Source organism: Colletotrichum fructicola, assembly GCF_000319635.2.
Source record: "Colletotrichum fructicola Nara gc5 chromosome Unknown KSG_Nara_v1_contig08, whole genome shotgun sequence".
NCBI lineage: Eukaryota > Fungi > Ascomycota > Sordariomycetes > Glomerellales > Glomerellaceae > Colletotrichum > Colletotrichum fructicola.
Window position 1 is genome coordinate 4,159,886 of NW_027094058.1, and position 14,765 is coordinate 4,174,650.

The window sequence follows — 14,765 nt, forward strand, 5'->3', positions numbered from 1 at the left end:
ATGCATTTCCCCAAGTTCGGTGGTAAAGACGTCGAGCACAAGGACCGTGCCGGCGACGTCCAGTCTCCCGATGCCGCCTCCGCCGACATCACGGCCGAGCAGAAGGTCACCTTCGCCGCTGCCTTCCTCGGCCTCGTCGCCTCCATTGGAGGTTTCATGTTCGGATATGTCAGGTATGTCTTGCTTTTCCCCTGCCGTTGGCCTCAGCCCGAGACTTTTCCGAGTCTTCTGAGACCCGACTCACCTTAATCCGTTTGCTGCGACTCCCCGCTGACAGACTCTCTCCTCCAGTGGTCAGATCTCCGGCTTCTTCCTGATGGAAGACTACATGGAGCGCTTCGGTGAGCTCCAGTCCGATGGCTCTATCGTCTTCTCCGCTGCCCGCCAGGGTACCATCGTCGGTCTCCTCTGCATCGGTTGTCTGGTCGGTGCCCTCATCGCCGGCAAGCTCGCCGACACTCTTGGCCGTCGCCTTACCATCTCCGCCTTTGCCTTCTGGTCTTGCGTCGGTATTGTCATCGAGGTCTCCTCCGAGAAGGCCTGGTACCAGTTCGCCATCGGTCGCCTTGTCAACGGTGTCGGTATCGGTGCTCTCTCCGTCGTCGTCCCCATGTACCAGTCCGAGTCCACCCCCGCCATCATCCGTGGTGTCATCGTCTCTACCTACCAGCTCTTCATTACCCTCGGTATCTGGACCGCCGAGATGGTCAACTGGGGCACCAACAAGAAGGTCGGCAGTGCTTCCTGGCGCATCCCCAACGGTCTCGGCTTCGCCTGGGCCCTGATCCTCGGTGCCGGTATCCTCATGCTCCCCGAGTCTCCCCGTTACGCCTTCCGCAAGGGCCGTGAGGAGGAAGCCCGCAACACCATCGCCAAGCTTGCCGGTGTCGAGCCCAACTCCCCCTCCGTCAACGCCCAGATCGACGAGATTCGCGCCAAGGTCGAGGAGGAGAGCGAGGGCGTCGACTCCATCTTCGAGATCTTCACCGGTCCCCGCATGCTCTACCGTACCGTTCTCGGCGTCGTCCTCCAGGCCGGCCAGCAGCTGACCGGTGCCAACTTCTTCTTTTACTTCGGAACCACCGTCTTCTCCGCCACCGGTCTCAGCGACTCCTTCGTCACGCAGCTTATTCTCGGCTCCGTTAACGTTGCTTGCACCTTCGGTGGTCTGTGGATCGTCAAGAATGCCGGTCGCCGCATGGCTCTGATTGTCGGTGCCCTCTGGATGATGGCCTGCTTCTTCGTCTACGCCTTTGTCGGCCACTTCGCCCTCGACCACAACGACCCGTCCAACACCCCCACCGCCGGCGCCGTTCTCGTTGCATTCTCCTGCCTGTTCATCGCCGGTTTCGCCACCACCTGGGGTCCCCTCGTCTGGGCCGTCGTCGCTGAGCTCTACCCTGCCCGCTACCGTGCCCCTGCCATGGCCCTGGCCACTGCCTCCAACTGGCTCTGGAACTTTCTCATGTCCTTCTTCACCCGTTACATCACCGACGCCATCGACTACCTCTACGGTCTTGTCTTTGCCGGCTGCTGCGGTGCCCTCGCCATCATCGTGTTCTTCTTCGTCATCGAGTCCAAGGACCGCACCCTCGAGGAGATCGACACCATGTACGTCCAGAAGGTCAACCCCATCACTTCCGCCAAGTGGGTTCCCCACGAGAAGCGCCACGGCGCCCACGAGTCCGCTTCCGCCAGCGACGCCGAGAAGAACGAGCCCGCCACCGCCTAAGCTCTCTACCAGCTTGGAGCACCAAAACGAGCACATCACTTCTGTTTTCTCGCATGGATACCCCCCCCCCCCCCCCCCAAATCCTTGGGAATGCAAAAGTTTTCAGGATTGTAACGTGGATCACGCATCGTCAACTGCATCTGCACTTGCATGCATCATGACTCTCCTTTGGAGTCTGTTTCTTGTATCATAGGTTTTTTATTCAAGTCATTGCGACGGCGTTGGGAGGGTGGCATTCTCTGTTCATGAGGAATGAGACATTAGTAATACACTTTGAACACATCACAAACATCTCTGGGTGCTCCTCGCTGGTGATCTCCTCTGTTCTCGTCCCAGTGCCGATTCGTGATCTATGCCTTTTCCAACACGGGGATATCGGCCTTTGCCCGCCGACAAGCTGACAGCCCCATATCGCCGTGATATCCGCCACCCCGGCCCGGGTCGTCTCGTTTTCGGGTGCTAGTCATTGACCTGCCGCAACGGCCATGAAGACAGGTATATCTCGGCGGGCTTTCTTGATGGAAATGCCAGGTCACCTCCGCCGACTCCGACGCCCCATGCACGTCGGGTCGTCACGATTGAATCCCTTCGGACATTCGCCGTTGGTTGGAGTTATCCCTCTCCGGGACTGATTGCGGGACACGCTCTGCGTCTCCGGGACCTAGGGGAGACGGTTGGGGATTGTAGATCTCGGGTGGCGTGGGAGGCGCGGGAGGCGTGGGGTTGTATCCGGGGTCCGGCACGGAGGCATGCCGCGCTGGACCGGGATCGGCTGCGGAATAGGGAGGCGGTTGAAATGGTTTAGGTAGGGCTGGGGTTCGGCGGAGGGTGATTGGAGCGCTTCTGATCTAATTAGACCCTTGTACGCTGCCAGATGGCTTTGTTTGATGGGACGTGTGTGTGTCTTTGTCGAGATGTTCTGGTACAACAATGTATTGATGAATTGATCTTCCCTCTTGTCTTTTGGACGGTGGCCATCTGGCCTGGCCTGGATTGTGCTCAGTGGGAGTCTGGCCCCGTTCGAACAGGCTTCCGTTTCCTGTCTTCTTCATTCTCTTCCGTTACGAGCCGAGATCCTGAGCAGATGCCGTCATGAACGAGACATCCGCCCTAAAGGCATGTCGAGCAAGGTCTGCCGTGTAATACTGCCTCTGGTATCTCTCCTAAGCTCACAATGGCTTGATCAATGCATTGTGATAAAGTTGGTCATGCCTCCCATTTTGACCCAACTTGCTTCTGAAATGGAGCAGTCCATGACTTGCAACCGTTCGTACCTTCCATATCTCCCTAGCCCGTCTCTTCCAAGAAGACACATGAGCTTGGTAATGAGCCACTGGCTTTGGTGCTCTGGCTCTGGGTGCCCACTCAAAGCCATGAACTCCATGAAATACTCCTCGGGCTGGCTCTCGCGCCATGCTCGGTCCAGCCACATGTATCCCAACGGGCGTTTTGCCTCGCAGTCGCCGTGGGCGTCATGCTCTGCGGCATCGTGGCGGACTTCCGTCTGGTTTGAGTTGGATAGCAGGCGAGCCGACACCGAGGGGACTATCATATGGCTGCAGTGCGTCGGAAACACGGCGTAGAGTCCATTCGACTCCATCTGTCTCTCAGGCGTGAATGCGATGAACAGGTCAGTCGTGCTCGCCAATAAGCTGAGGAAGGGAATGTTATAGAACGAAGACGAGAAGCTGGTGGGAAACCCGAACTCAGCCAGCTGGCACGGCTTCCGCGCTCGGTGGCCCGAATGCGCTGCTTTGAGGCGAGGCATGCCCCCATCATAGCCTCCTCCAGCCATCTGGTTTGTACGAGCCGTCTTCAGCAAGTCCCTGTCGAAGGTGACGCCGCAATCCCATCCGAGCCAGGACCAGCTGGGAAAGTGAGGATTTCGCAGTTCTGGATGATGGAGCTCGGTGCGCCAGCAGAACGCTTGATCGAACGCACAAGTCGGGAGGCCGTAGTGGAACACGGACTGTTGTCCATCCATCATCCCTTCGTACCGTTGAAAGACTGCCTGGAATGCTGAAATCTTGTCCGAGTTGTCTGTGAAGCTGCACTTTGAATAATGTTCCACGGCGGACACGAAGTACTCCAGCCCCTCTCCTTGGGGAATGGTGAGAAGCCCGCCGACAGTCCGCGAACTGCTGGACGCGGTTTTGGTATCCTCCATCTGCAGACATATGCCGTCAGTACTCACGACAGCCTTCTGACACTGCATGAGGATGCCGCTGGTTGTGAAGAGGACTGCTCGGTGTGATAAGGCTCGCTCTTGGTAACACCACCCGCGGCTCCCCCAAGGAGATGATTCCAACAGCGAGTCTAGCTCGTCGACGGAATGGCAGATTGTCGCTGGTGCTCCGGAAACAGGATTCGGAAGAAGCCCTTCATCAGCATCGGGGGCTGATACGGCAGCGATTGTGAACCTTGCTGCTGAATAAACGCGACGCATCCGCAGAATCTGGAGTCTTGTATCCCGAGTAGAGTCCTGCAATATGCAAAGCGCGTCGACCCACAGATATCTCTCCCCGATCTTCTCGCATAGAAACATGGCATCCATGATCGTGGCAGGGATTTGATCCCAAATATTTCCAAGTCCGCCTTCCTGAGAAAGACTTTGGATATTGGCGGTGGTCAACTTGGGCTGCTCGATGCCGCCCCATACATAGGACAGGGCAGCGAATGTACACCCTTTAGGAAGACCAGCGATGCATCGTTTATAAACGTCAATGACTCGGAATTGGACCCCGGAGAAGTCTTGCCATTCCAAATGACCCTCGTAGCAACTCTCATGATCGGGATTATCTTCGCAGGCATGTAGCCATCTCTTGATGAAATCCGAGTTGGCACCCATCATTGTGGATGGTCTCGATGGTCTTCTCCGGCGCTCTGTGCTTGTTGACATGGGGTTATACTGCTTCGGAACAGAGTCAAGATGCCAGCTCGTCTGAGTCCTTCCGAGGTTAGGCGCCCGCCTGCTAGCATTCCACCACGGCGGACAATCGACGTGGTCGCCCTGCCACAGAGTCTGGTACAGTTCCCGAACGTGTTTCCATAACTCATCGTCCCATCGACCGTCGGGGCTAACATTGTCAGCGTGCGTCTCATAGGGAGAAGAGACTTGGCAGGAACATACTCGATTTTAATATTCCTGGGCGAAAGACGATACGCTCGCAGTAGCACGCAGCAGACAACCGAATCGTAGGGCTTCCGTGCCGTTCCCACGGAGCCAGCACTATTCTGCTTGCTCAGGACGAAAGCATCATGTCCGTAATCACCAACTCCGTTGAACACGATGCCGTCTTCAGCAGAGGCAACAGGGGGAGTTATGGTGCCGGACATGCGAGTTGGTCCCGTGAGGATGACATCGCAGGCCTCCATGATGAGCCTGGCATCATCAACGAGTTGACGCCAGATCGCCTGCCATCCTGCGGCGTCCCAATCCGCGACCTGGAAGTAATGCGTATAACTGAATCACTTGTCATTGGTGGCTTTCAAGATTAAATGATATGATGCTTACACAATTTTCTGACTTGCTCCAGGCATTTCGGCGCTGACCCCGCAGGAGCGATTTACGATGCATCGACATCGGAGTTTGGAGCATGCGGATAGAGCTGCAAGATGGGCTCTGAAGGATCATGTTCGGCAGTGCTGGTTGGCTGTAAGTGCCTTGTTCCTCCACATCTTAGCGATAACTCCCTGGCTTGCCAGCTCGCGACCCGCCAGGGTCTCGACGGTCGCTTCAGGCGGCTACTTCATGGCAAAGAACATGAAGTGATGAGATTATGTAGTCTGGGAGGGGCCGAAGGTATTTCATTCAGTCTATCCTGCTGATTTAACAGACCCAACCGCCGTCGACATTGTAAACGGCACCAGTAACAAAAGAAGCCTCATCGCTAAGTAGGAACGCAATAACACGAGCAATCTCAATCGGCTCTGCCCTGCGCTTCTGTGCAGTGACTTGCAGCCCACGCTTGACATCCTCTGGGTTCTCGCCTCTTGATAGCGGTGTGTTGACGGATCCTTTGCCCTTGTTAGCTGCCTCCTACTTGATGCGTTGGACATGCTGCCAGTACTTACCTGGTGAAACGCAGTTTACACGAATGTTTTGGTTCTCTTTGGCCGCTGTCCTCGACAGGTTGATAACGGCCGCTTTGCTTGCGCAGTAGGCGGCATTGCCAGGCGCGCCAAACTGTCCAAACGTGCTTGCCGCTGACACCTGAAGCCGGGGCAGTTAGCGCTTGAGCCTGGGATTTCAGCGCCTCCAGGCTGTGTGACTTACAATGCTTGCGCCGGCGGACATGGCTTTCAGCTGGGATCGAATGCAGTTGAACACGCCCTTAGCGTTCACAGCGAAGACGAAATCCCAGTCCTTGTCTGTAAGCTCTGCTACGGGGGTGGCATGGGTGATGACACCGGCCATGTTGACGGCGCCGTCCAGCTTGCCGTACTTCTTGACGGTATTTTGAATCCATTTGTCAACTGCCTCGCCATCTCTAACATCGACAACCTCATAAATATGGCTGTCGCTGTCTGGTAAAGAGGCAACTGCTTCTTTGAGAGATGATTCATTAATATCAGCCAGCGAGATCTTGGCGCCACGCTCAGCTAAGAGCTGAGCCGTAGCGAGACCCATGCCGGAGCCAGCGCCGGTTATAGCGACCTGCCAGCAGGCGTCAGTAGACTGACATGGGATGGCGGATGTGACGGACAACTACGTACCACTTTGCCTTGAAACGAAGCCATATCTTAATACGAAGTTTGGAAAAGCCGAAAGCGAGATGAATACTCTTCTACTGCCCTTGGAAAAACCCCATGTCTACATCTGCTCCCCAGAGTCTTATAATGACGCGCATCCGAGACGAGGGCGACAGACTGACCGTGTGCACACCCATGTGTACATGCCTGTGGCAGACATGGCGTAGCAGGCCTCCACATGACTCAAACAGAATAGGAAAGCTACTCCCGGGGCAACCAAATGCAATTCAAAACCAGCCAGACAGAAGGACAAACAGAGGAGTTCTTCGAGCTATCGGAAAAGCTCAAGACGGCAAATCTGCACCCCGCACTTCGTATCTCGACTCTTCATGCACATGCGGGAGACATACATGGAGGAAAGTGTTGTCAAATCGCTACGTCAAGACATAATCTACCTTTGCTGCCTCCGATCCTCGCTTCCCCTCCCAACGCCTCTCGATGTCCGCCAACGAGTCACTGAAGATCTGAAGACCGCTCCGACGCGCCCAATCCTTGAACCATTGACTAAACGACATCCGCACCTCCGGATCCTCCGCCTCACTCGCGGCAATGAAGGCAGGCCACACGAGTCTGGCCGAGCCATACCCCATCTCCGACTCGGTCGCTTCGAACCGGAGCAAGCAGTCACGAACGCCTATCACCTTGTCCTGCAGCATGTCTGCCTCCACGTCGTATACCTTCCGATAGAAATAAATAGCCAATGCCAGTTGCATGGCTTGCGCAAGGTTGTCAAGTAGCTGCTGGCAATGCTGCAGCTCGGGATCCGTGATCAACCCGTCTGCCACCACGTGGCTGGGTTTCCGCTTGAGCTGGTGGATGCACTTCTCGACAGACTTTGCGCGGCTCATGAACTCCTTCAGGCCGGTTGCATCAGAGAACATTTCATCGTCCTTTGCTCTCCCTAACCGGATGACGAGGGAGAGTAGAAAGACGTGGATCTCGGGTATCCCAAAGATTTCCGGGTACAGCGTGGCGGTCCATATACCGGGTATCTGCAGGTGCAAGTCGTTCTCGCCGACGTCCTGGTCCTTGATTCTCTGCATTTCTTGGTCGAGATTGACCCATTCTGTTAATCGGAACGACAAGCTGTCGAGGCTGTAGGAGCTTGCGTTGCTCGCTTCAATAGCCTTGCGGACATGTTTGCGGTGCTCAGACTGGATGCTGCCAGGGAATGTGCTCTCGTGTAGCAAACGCTCAAAGGCGTAGCAGTGGTGGAGTAGCCGAACCTTTCGGGACTTCTTGCGGTTGAGGCCTTTGACGCGGATAAACTTCTCTGCCTCGAGCAAGTAGCACTCCGCTTGATCTCGGTTCCCAGATACACTGGAGATCTGGACCATTGTCAAGATTGCTATCAAGATGGACTTATACTTGGCTGTCTTGGGCACATTGTAGGCTGTCTGGAGCATGAGCCGGACGTGCTGACGTGCTCGTTGTTTGTAACTCTGGGCTTGCTCGCTCCACTTTCGAGAGTTGGAAATGCCGCCGAGACTCGATGCGCTGATGGCTAGTGTGCCGTAGAAAGCAGTAAGGCTGGCGTGGTCCATATCCTCACCGAGGGTTAGAGCAGCCAGGCAACTCTTAACGTAGGGAATGAACAGAATATGCCACGGAGTTTTGCTGTGGCGGAAGGGCGTGAAGCCCCTGAGGACTGTGGTAGAGTAGTGTTTGAGCAAGAAGACTGCATCGTGAGGCACGTTACAGTCTATGGTGGGAGGTATGGAGGAGCTTTCTGGTGTTGCTAGTTGCTGGGCCTGTGTTTCTTGGAAGACATTGGAGAAACATGTGTCTTGTGGCGTGATCAGTGCCCTAGGTGACTGTTGAAGTCCTGAGAAAGTGATGTCGGTAATGTCTCGGACTCGATCCAAGTCTACCGGTGTGTCCCACCAATTTCCTACACTTGGTAGGTCGCTCATGTTCCACCATTCATTCATGTTCCACCACTCTGTCATGGGACTCAGCTGTCGTTGACCCAATCTTTCCAAGCCCGGCCCTAAGGGTGATGGGATCTTTGTCAATGGCGGATCTTCGGGCGGTGCCAAGAATTCTTCATCGGCTTCCTCGGGAATGTCCTCAAATATCCCTTGGGTGGATTCCGCGGTAGCAACAACTGAGAAGTCCGACTCGGGGCTAGACGTAGGCAAATCTTTGACAGGTTTTGCTGGTGACTGAGGTATCCTGAAAACTCCGAAGGGACCTCGACTGATCTCTATGTTCTGGGATACTGGTAGTCTTTCACACTCATCCTCCATCTGCGCAATGTGCCAGAGAGTCAGCGCCGGTGGGACGCTCGAGGTGAGTTTCTCGCTCATAGACTCGCGCTCCTCCTCCGTGAGTAACGGACGCCGAAAACGCGACATGCCGGAGCTTGGGATATCTTCAAAGTCGAAAAAGATGTTTTTCTCATAACCACTACATGTCAGACCCGAGGCCTCGCACATAGAACACGTCGGCCGCCCCTCGTCGCACTTCATCCTCCGGTTCCGACACTGCAGCTGGTCAGCCAGTTGATCATGCAAACTGGGCATCCCGCGACCTGATAGACAGGGTCGCATGACGTACCGTACCACATCCGCCAAACGACCGGCTGCGGCGGGCTTCTGTGTCGATAAGCCGCGAGGCACGGGGGTTTCTAGAGGTGGCGGCCATCATCCGAAATGAGCAGTTTTTCCACAGGTTTCACTTGCTCCCGAGTGCAGAAAGGGAACCAAAGGAGGCCAGGGGCTCAACAACTCAAGGTTATCAACACAACATAGATATGGAAAGTTATGTCAAGCGGCTGAGTCGTCGCGTTCGTTGACGCCGAACAAGGACATGTCATCGGCAGGGAGGAGGGTGGAGAGTCGACGCGAAGAGATAATGCAACGTTAGCGTATCCGCCTGAGCGGAGAGAGATAAGAGCGGGGGATGCCACACCAAGCCCCATAATTAATCTGGGGTACATGTCCGCGCGCTGATACTGGGGAAGCTTTCCTATCTTACCCGGCCCCTGGCTGGTTGCAAACAGGGCTCGTCGGACTTATCTTGTCGACAGGCGCGTTCAAGGCAACTCTGACATGACGCTAAGGGGTACGTTGGAAAGTAGGGAGCGATATCTTGGCATTTGACAAGGACTCAGTCGTTGCCCTCCAGCTGGGTTGAAGCTGGCATGGCCCGTGGCAAGTTTAAAGAGAGAATGCCTCGCAACCAAGTGGCCTGTTCACCGAATAATCAGACATCATCTCATTTTTGTACATGATTGTTCGTCCAATATTGCCTCGAATGCATCTTTGATATCACAACTACCACATTACCAACATGGCTTTGGATCACGACAAGTCCCCCTTCTCGAAGGAGGCCATCTCTTCTGACGACAATGCCAACGATGAGAAAGTTCAAGACTTCGGCCGACTCGAAAGCCATACACAGGGAGAATCACAGTTTGTCGGCCAGGGAGGCACGAAGAGAAATGTCAAGTCGCGACATGCTCAGATGATTGCCATCGGTGGCAGTATCGGAACTGGTCTTTTTGTCGGTTCTGGCCAAGTCCTTGCGGCAGGAGGCCCCTTGTTCCTCTTCCTGGCGTATGCTTTGACATCTATCCTGGTGTATGGAGTTGTCACGGCGGTCATGGAAGTTGGAACATACCTCCCTGTTACCGGCAGCTCCATGTCCTACTACTGCAACCGTTACGCCTCAAGATCTCTCGGATTTGCTCTCGGCTGGCTCTACTTCTACTCCTTCGGAATCATCCTCGCATACGAAATCACGGTCGGATCAATTATTATAAACTACTGGCCGAATAACGTTTCTAACGCTGTGTGGCTCACGCTCTTGTTGATTGTCATCGTTGGACTCAACTTTTCCCCGGTGGCCGTGTATGCGGAGACCGAATTCTGGTTTGCCAGCCTGAAAATCATCCTCTTTATTGGCCTGTTGCTTTTATCAGTGGTTCTGATTCTCGGAGGAGGCCCCAGCGGCCAGCGTCTGGGATTCTACTACTGGGTTGATCCGGGAGCAACGAAAGAATACATCATCACGGGCTCTGGTGGCCGTTTCACTGCGTTCCTCTATGGATGGGTGTTTTCCGGCTTCTCTTTCTACTTCAGCCCAGAGCTCATTATAATTACCGGCGGAGAGATGCAGAACCCTCGGAAGAATCTTCCTATTGCGAGCCGGAGGTTCTTCTACCGACTTATCATTTTCTACCTCCTGGGGTCCCTAGCAATTGGTGCTATTTGCAACTCCAACTCCGAGGGCCTGACGTCTGGAGCCGGCAACGCCGACGCATCGCCTTGGGTTATTGCTATCAGGAATGCAGGAATCAACGGACTTCCCTCCGTTGTGAATGCAGGAATCCTGACGAGCGCGTGGTCTGCTGGTAACTCCTATCTGTACATGGCGAGTCGGTCTTTGTACTCGCTTGCTGTTGCAGGCAACGCCCCGAAGATCTTCGCTCGATGCAACAGCTACGGACTCCCCATCTACGCTGTCATTGCTGCTAGCTGCTTCACCTTGCTGGCATACCTGAGCGTTTCTTCAGATGCCGGAGTCGTGTTCAACTGGTTCGTCAGTCTGACAAACACCGCTGGCTATACATCCTGGATTTTCTGCGGTCTCATCTTCCTTCGCTTCCGCAAGGCTTGCAATGTCCAAGGCATCAAGGTTCCTTACCAGTCATGGTGCCAGCCGTACGGGGCGTACATCTCTATGGCCTGCTTTACTTTCCTGCTCTTGGCCAATGGCTTCACCGTCTTCTACCCCGGCAGGTTCTCGGCATCTAGCTTTTTGACGGCTTACATTGGAATTCCGCTCTTCATTGTCATCTACCTCGGCCACAAGCTTACCGTTGGCAAGAATGACCCGTGGCTGTATGCCCCCGAGACCGTTGATCTCACATCGGATCTCAGGGAGGTCGAGGCTGAAGCTGAGTGGTGGACCAACTTGGAGAAAGAAAAGGAAGAGAAGGCGGGTGCAGCCAACAAGGCTTGGCGCATGGTGTCAGCGATTTGGGGATGAGTGAAGCACTCAAAGGGAGGACATCCCAATGTCACGAGAAAGTTTAGCGTCGCTACCCAGATCAATACACGTTTATCTAGCTACTGCCCAAGGTTAACCAAGCTGCGTCTCATGTGCAAGGGAAATCTCTTAGGTAGAGACCTCAAATTCCAGCTCGTTGTTGTCAGGAATTGCATGCATTGTGACTGAACGTATAACACTGTCGTGCCTGTTCTGTGACTTGCCAATTGACTCGATAACCGCGGTCTAATTTGGAACGTATCCGAAGTATGGTGGTCAGCCAGCTACATGCCAGCGCCTGCAGTACGCATGCTCACCTGACGAATCATGGGTGGTCTTCCGCGACTAAAATCCCTATCATGGAGAAGGTGTGCAGCTCTGGCCCTCCAGTGATGTTCCGACAAAGTTTGAGATATGTGATACTTGATATCTTTCTATCAGTGGTGGAATTGATTAGGCAATTTAAAGGCAATGCGGGGGAGGGTCCAGATCGGCGACTATTCTTATCGCCGCCTGCTAATTCTAGAGATGGAAAGTTATCCCCTCGACCTAAGTCGCCTCCCGCGATAGGCCCCACTCGATCGATCAGCTGTTTGTATGCCATGGATGCATCAGGATACTGCGATGGGAAAGTTGTGCAGAGACCTTCTCAGCAGCAGAATATCTGACATGATCTTGGTGACTACATCTCGGTGCGTGAAAATGTCGTTGAACAGCTATTTAGACAAGTCCTGAACTTCAAACACACAGCCAACAACCCTTTTACTTGCTAACCTGTCTTACAACTCCAATTGAGTCTGTCTCTTACAGTCTCTAGACCCCGACATCTTCCCCATATCTTTTGCATAGTCGCAGACATGGGTTCCATTCCGACACCAATCAAGAAGACCTTTGATGTCCTCATCATCGGCTCTGGTCTCTCTGGCCTTGCAAGTCTCCACCATATCCGCAAGCAGATGCCCGATTGCCGTGTCCAAGTTCTCGATAACGGCGCGGACGTCGGCGGCACCTGGTTCTGGAACCGGTATCCCGGATGCCGCTTTGACTGCGAGTCCGTGTCTTACGGGTACTCTTTTGACAAGGAGCTTTTGCAGGAGTGGCACTGGAAGGAGGCCTTCTCTCCCCAACCCGAGACACACAAGTACATCCGTCGCTTCGCCGAGAAGAACGACTTGTACAGCCACATCCAATTCAACACAACTATTAAGTCCGCACGCTGGAGTGACAGCGATCGTACATGGACATTTGTCGACCAGGATGGAAATCAATATGTCACCACCTTTTTCTTGAGCTGCATCGGCTTCCTCTCCACGCCATCGCTTCCTGCTATTCCCGGCATTGAGAACTTCAAAGGCCAGTCTTTCCACACTTCTAGGTGGCCAGAGGACCTAAGCTTGAGCCGCGACTTTGCTGGCAAGCGCGTCGGTGTCATTGGTACTGGCGCAACGGGTATCCAGACCATCACCGCCCTGTCGAAGGAGCCCAGCATCAAGTCTCTCAACGTGTTCCAGCGCTCGGCGACCTGGACCGTGCCTCTTCGCAACTATGAAATCTCCGAAGAGAAGATGGAAGAGTTGAAGAACAGCTACGATGATATCTTCAAGATCTGCCGCTCTACTCCGTCCGGCTTCATGCATATGGCTGATACCCGCAAGACTATGGAGGTCTCAGACGAGGAGCGTCTGGCTCTTTGGGAGAAGCTCTACAACGAGCCAGGCTTTGGCAAGTGGCAGGGCGTGTTTAGCGATGCATATACGGACCGTCAAGCCAACGAGATGTACTCCAAGTTCATCGCCGACAAGATACGCCAAAGAGTCAACGATCCCGAGGTTGCAGAGAGCCTGATACCCAAGACCTACGGTTTTGGTACCAAGAGAGTGCCGCTCGAGAGTGGTTACTTCGAGGCCTTTAACCAAGACAACGTTCATCTTATCGACTTGAAGAAGACACCAGTCGCCGAAGTTACCTCAAAGGGCATCGTGACGTCGGATGGCAAAGAGCATGAGCTTGATATTCTCATTTATGCGACCGGATTTGATGCCATCACTGGCTCTTTCAGTGCGATTGATTGGCAAGGCAAGGACGGTCGTCCATTGATCGCACCTAGCGGAACACCCAAAGGCGATAAGGCTGTCTGGGTTGACAACAGGCCCTATACCTATCTTGGCATGACGGTCCCTTCCATGCCCAACATGTTCATGGTTCTCGGCCCGCATCAGCCGTTCGGTAACGCTACGCGAAACATTGAGCATGCCGTGCAGGTAGTTGTGGATCTCTTGAAGTACTGCAGGGAGAAGGGTTACACGTATGCTGAGGCTACGGAAGAGGCCGCAGATGGATGGACGGAGCACGTCTTTGAATGCAGCAAGGGCTCTTTGGTCAATGAGGTTGACAGTTGGATGACCGGTGTCAACACCAACATTAGGGGCAAGCAGGTTCGAAGCGTGGTAAGATACGGCGGTTCAGCACAAGAGTTCCAGAGAAGATGCAGGGAAGTTAAAGAAGCTGGATATAAGGGTTTAGTCTTGGCTTAGAATTGAGATAGCGCCAATTATTTCATTATGCTCATTTTCATTCACATTGCCACTCGTACAACCTTCAATCTTGAAGTGATGACATGATCTTACCCAAATCTCGCCAATTTCGTCTTTTTGATACCGCTTTTGTGACGACCATACACAAGTTGACCAGATGACCACTCGTGTAGCCATTGGGGAAGAACATCACCCCTGGTTGACAATGATGAGTCGGGGTGTGGCATCGAATGCATCGCCTAGATCTGCTCCTTTGATACGCCAAGGGGAGTACCTATCCATTTTGACCTCGCCCTGAATGCGCCTCCTCGGTTTTGGATTCTTGTTACCCGCGGAAGAAATGCCATCTCTCCGATTTCGGCCTCCACTGCATTTGTGACGGCTGTCACTTTCCCGTGTAACACGACCTCTCCAATAGGTGATAAGGTGCATCGATTTGCTGGCTGATCCTTATCACATTCGCCTCAAGGTCTCTATCATGACCCAACCCCGCAGCGATGCAAAATAGAGCCCCGCTTCCGGGTGTCATACTTGTCCTGCTGATAAGCATGGTTGACGCGTGACAACGCGGGTAGGGCGGGATGGCCGTAGGCGACCCCGCGCAAGACGCAACGGGCGGGGATCTAAAACCGAATGTGGGGGCGAGCGCTCTTCATTTCAATCAGGAAAGTCCTTCCATGGAGGGGCAGTAAGTCAATGGAAAGCTACTCCAAGTGGCTTTCTAGATGTAGAAAGGAATCCAGGGCAAGTTC

General features: G+C 54.1%; 5 protein-coding genes across 5 annotated transcripts; 3 read left to right on the forward strand and 2 right to left on the reverse strand.

Moving 5' to 3' along the window:
* Positions 1 to 1,732, forward strand: KHT2-0 (Hexose transporter 2; the record flags this gene model as incomplete). Its single annotated transcript, XM_032023587.1, has 2 exons — positions 1 to 173; positions 292 to 1,732. The coding sequence occupies 2 exons, from the start codon at positions 1 to 3 to the stop codon at positions 1,730 to 1,732; spliced, it is 1,614 nt and encodes a 537-aa protein (XP_031879671.1).
* A 1,061-nt stretch (positions 1,733 to 2,793) lies between these two features.
* fabG-6 (3-oxoacyl-[acyl-carrier-protein] reductase FabG) lies at positions 2,794 to 6,472 on the reverse strand (the record flags this gene model as incomplete). Its single annotated transcript, XM_032023590.2, has 7 exons — positions 2,794 to 2,842; positions 3,007 to 4,809; positions 4,863 to 5,176; positions 5,571 to 5,749; positions 5,807 to 5,945; positions 6,009 to 6,389; positions 6,449 to 6,472. 7 exons carry the CDS (start codon positions 6,470 to 6,472, stop codon positions 2,794 to 2,796), a joined length of 2,889 nt encoding a protein of 962 aa, XP_031879674.2.
* Positions 6,473 to 6,858: 386 nt separating this feature from the next.
* On the reverse strand, positions 6,859 to 9,130 carry CGGC5_v014241 (Arginine metabolism regulation protein II; the record flags this gene model as incomplete). The annotated part of the gene is made up of 2 exons (XM_032023591.1): positions 6,859 to 8,970; positions 9,044 to 9,130. The coding sequence occupies 2 exons, from the start codon at positions 9,128 to 9,130 to the stop codon at positions 6,859 to 6,861; spliced, it is 2,199 nt and encodes a 732-aa protein (XP_031879675.1).
* A 648-nt stretch (positions 9,131 to 9,778) lies between these two features.
* On the forward strand, positions 9,779 to 11,479 carry put4-0-1 (putative proline-specific permease put4; the record flags this gene model as incomplete). Its single annotated transcript, XM_032023592.1, has 1 exon — positions 9,779 to 11,479. The coding sequence occupies one exon, from the start codon at positions 9,779 to 9,781 to the stop codon at positions 11,477 to 11,479; it is 1,701 nt and encodes a 566-aa protein (XP_031879679.1).
* An 857-nt stretch (positions 11,480 to 12,336) lies between these two features.
* On the forward strand, positions 12,337 to 14,013 carry otemo-0 (2-oxo-Delta(3)-4,5,5-trimethylcyclopentenylacetyl-CoA monooxygenase; the record flags this gene model as incomplete). The annotated part of the gene is made up of 1 exon (XM_032023593.1): positions 12,337 to 14,013. One exon carries the CDS (start codon positions 12,337 to 12,339, stop codon positions 14,011 to 14,013), a length of 1,677 nt encoding a protein of 558 aa, XP_031879680.1.
* Between the last annotated feature and the right edge of the window lie 752 nt (positions 14,014 to 14,765).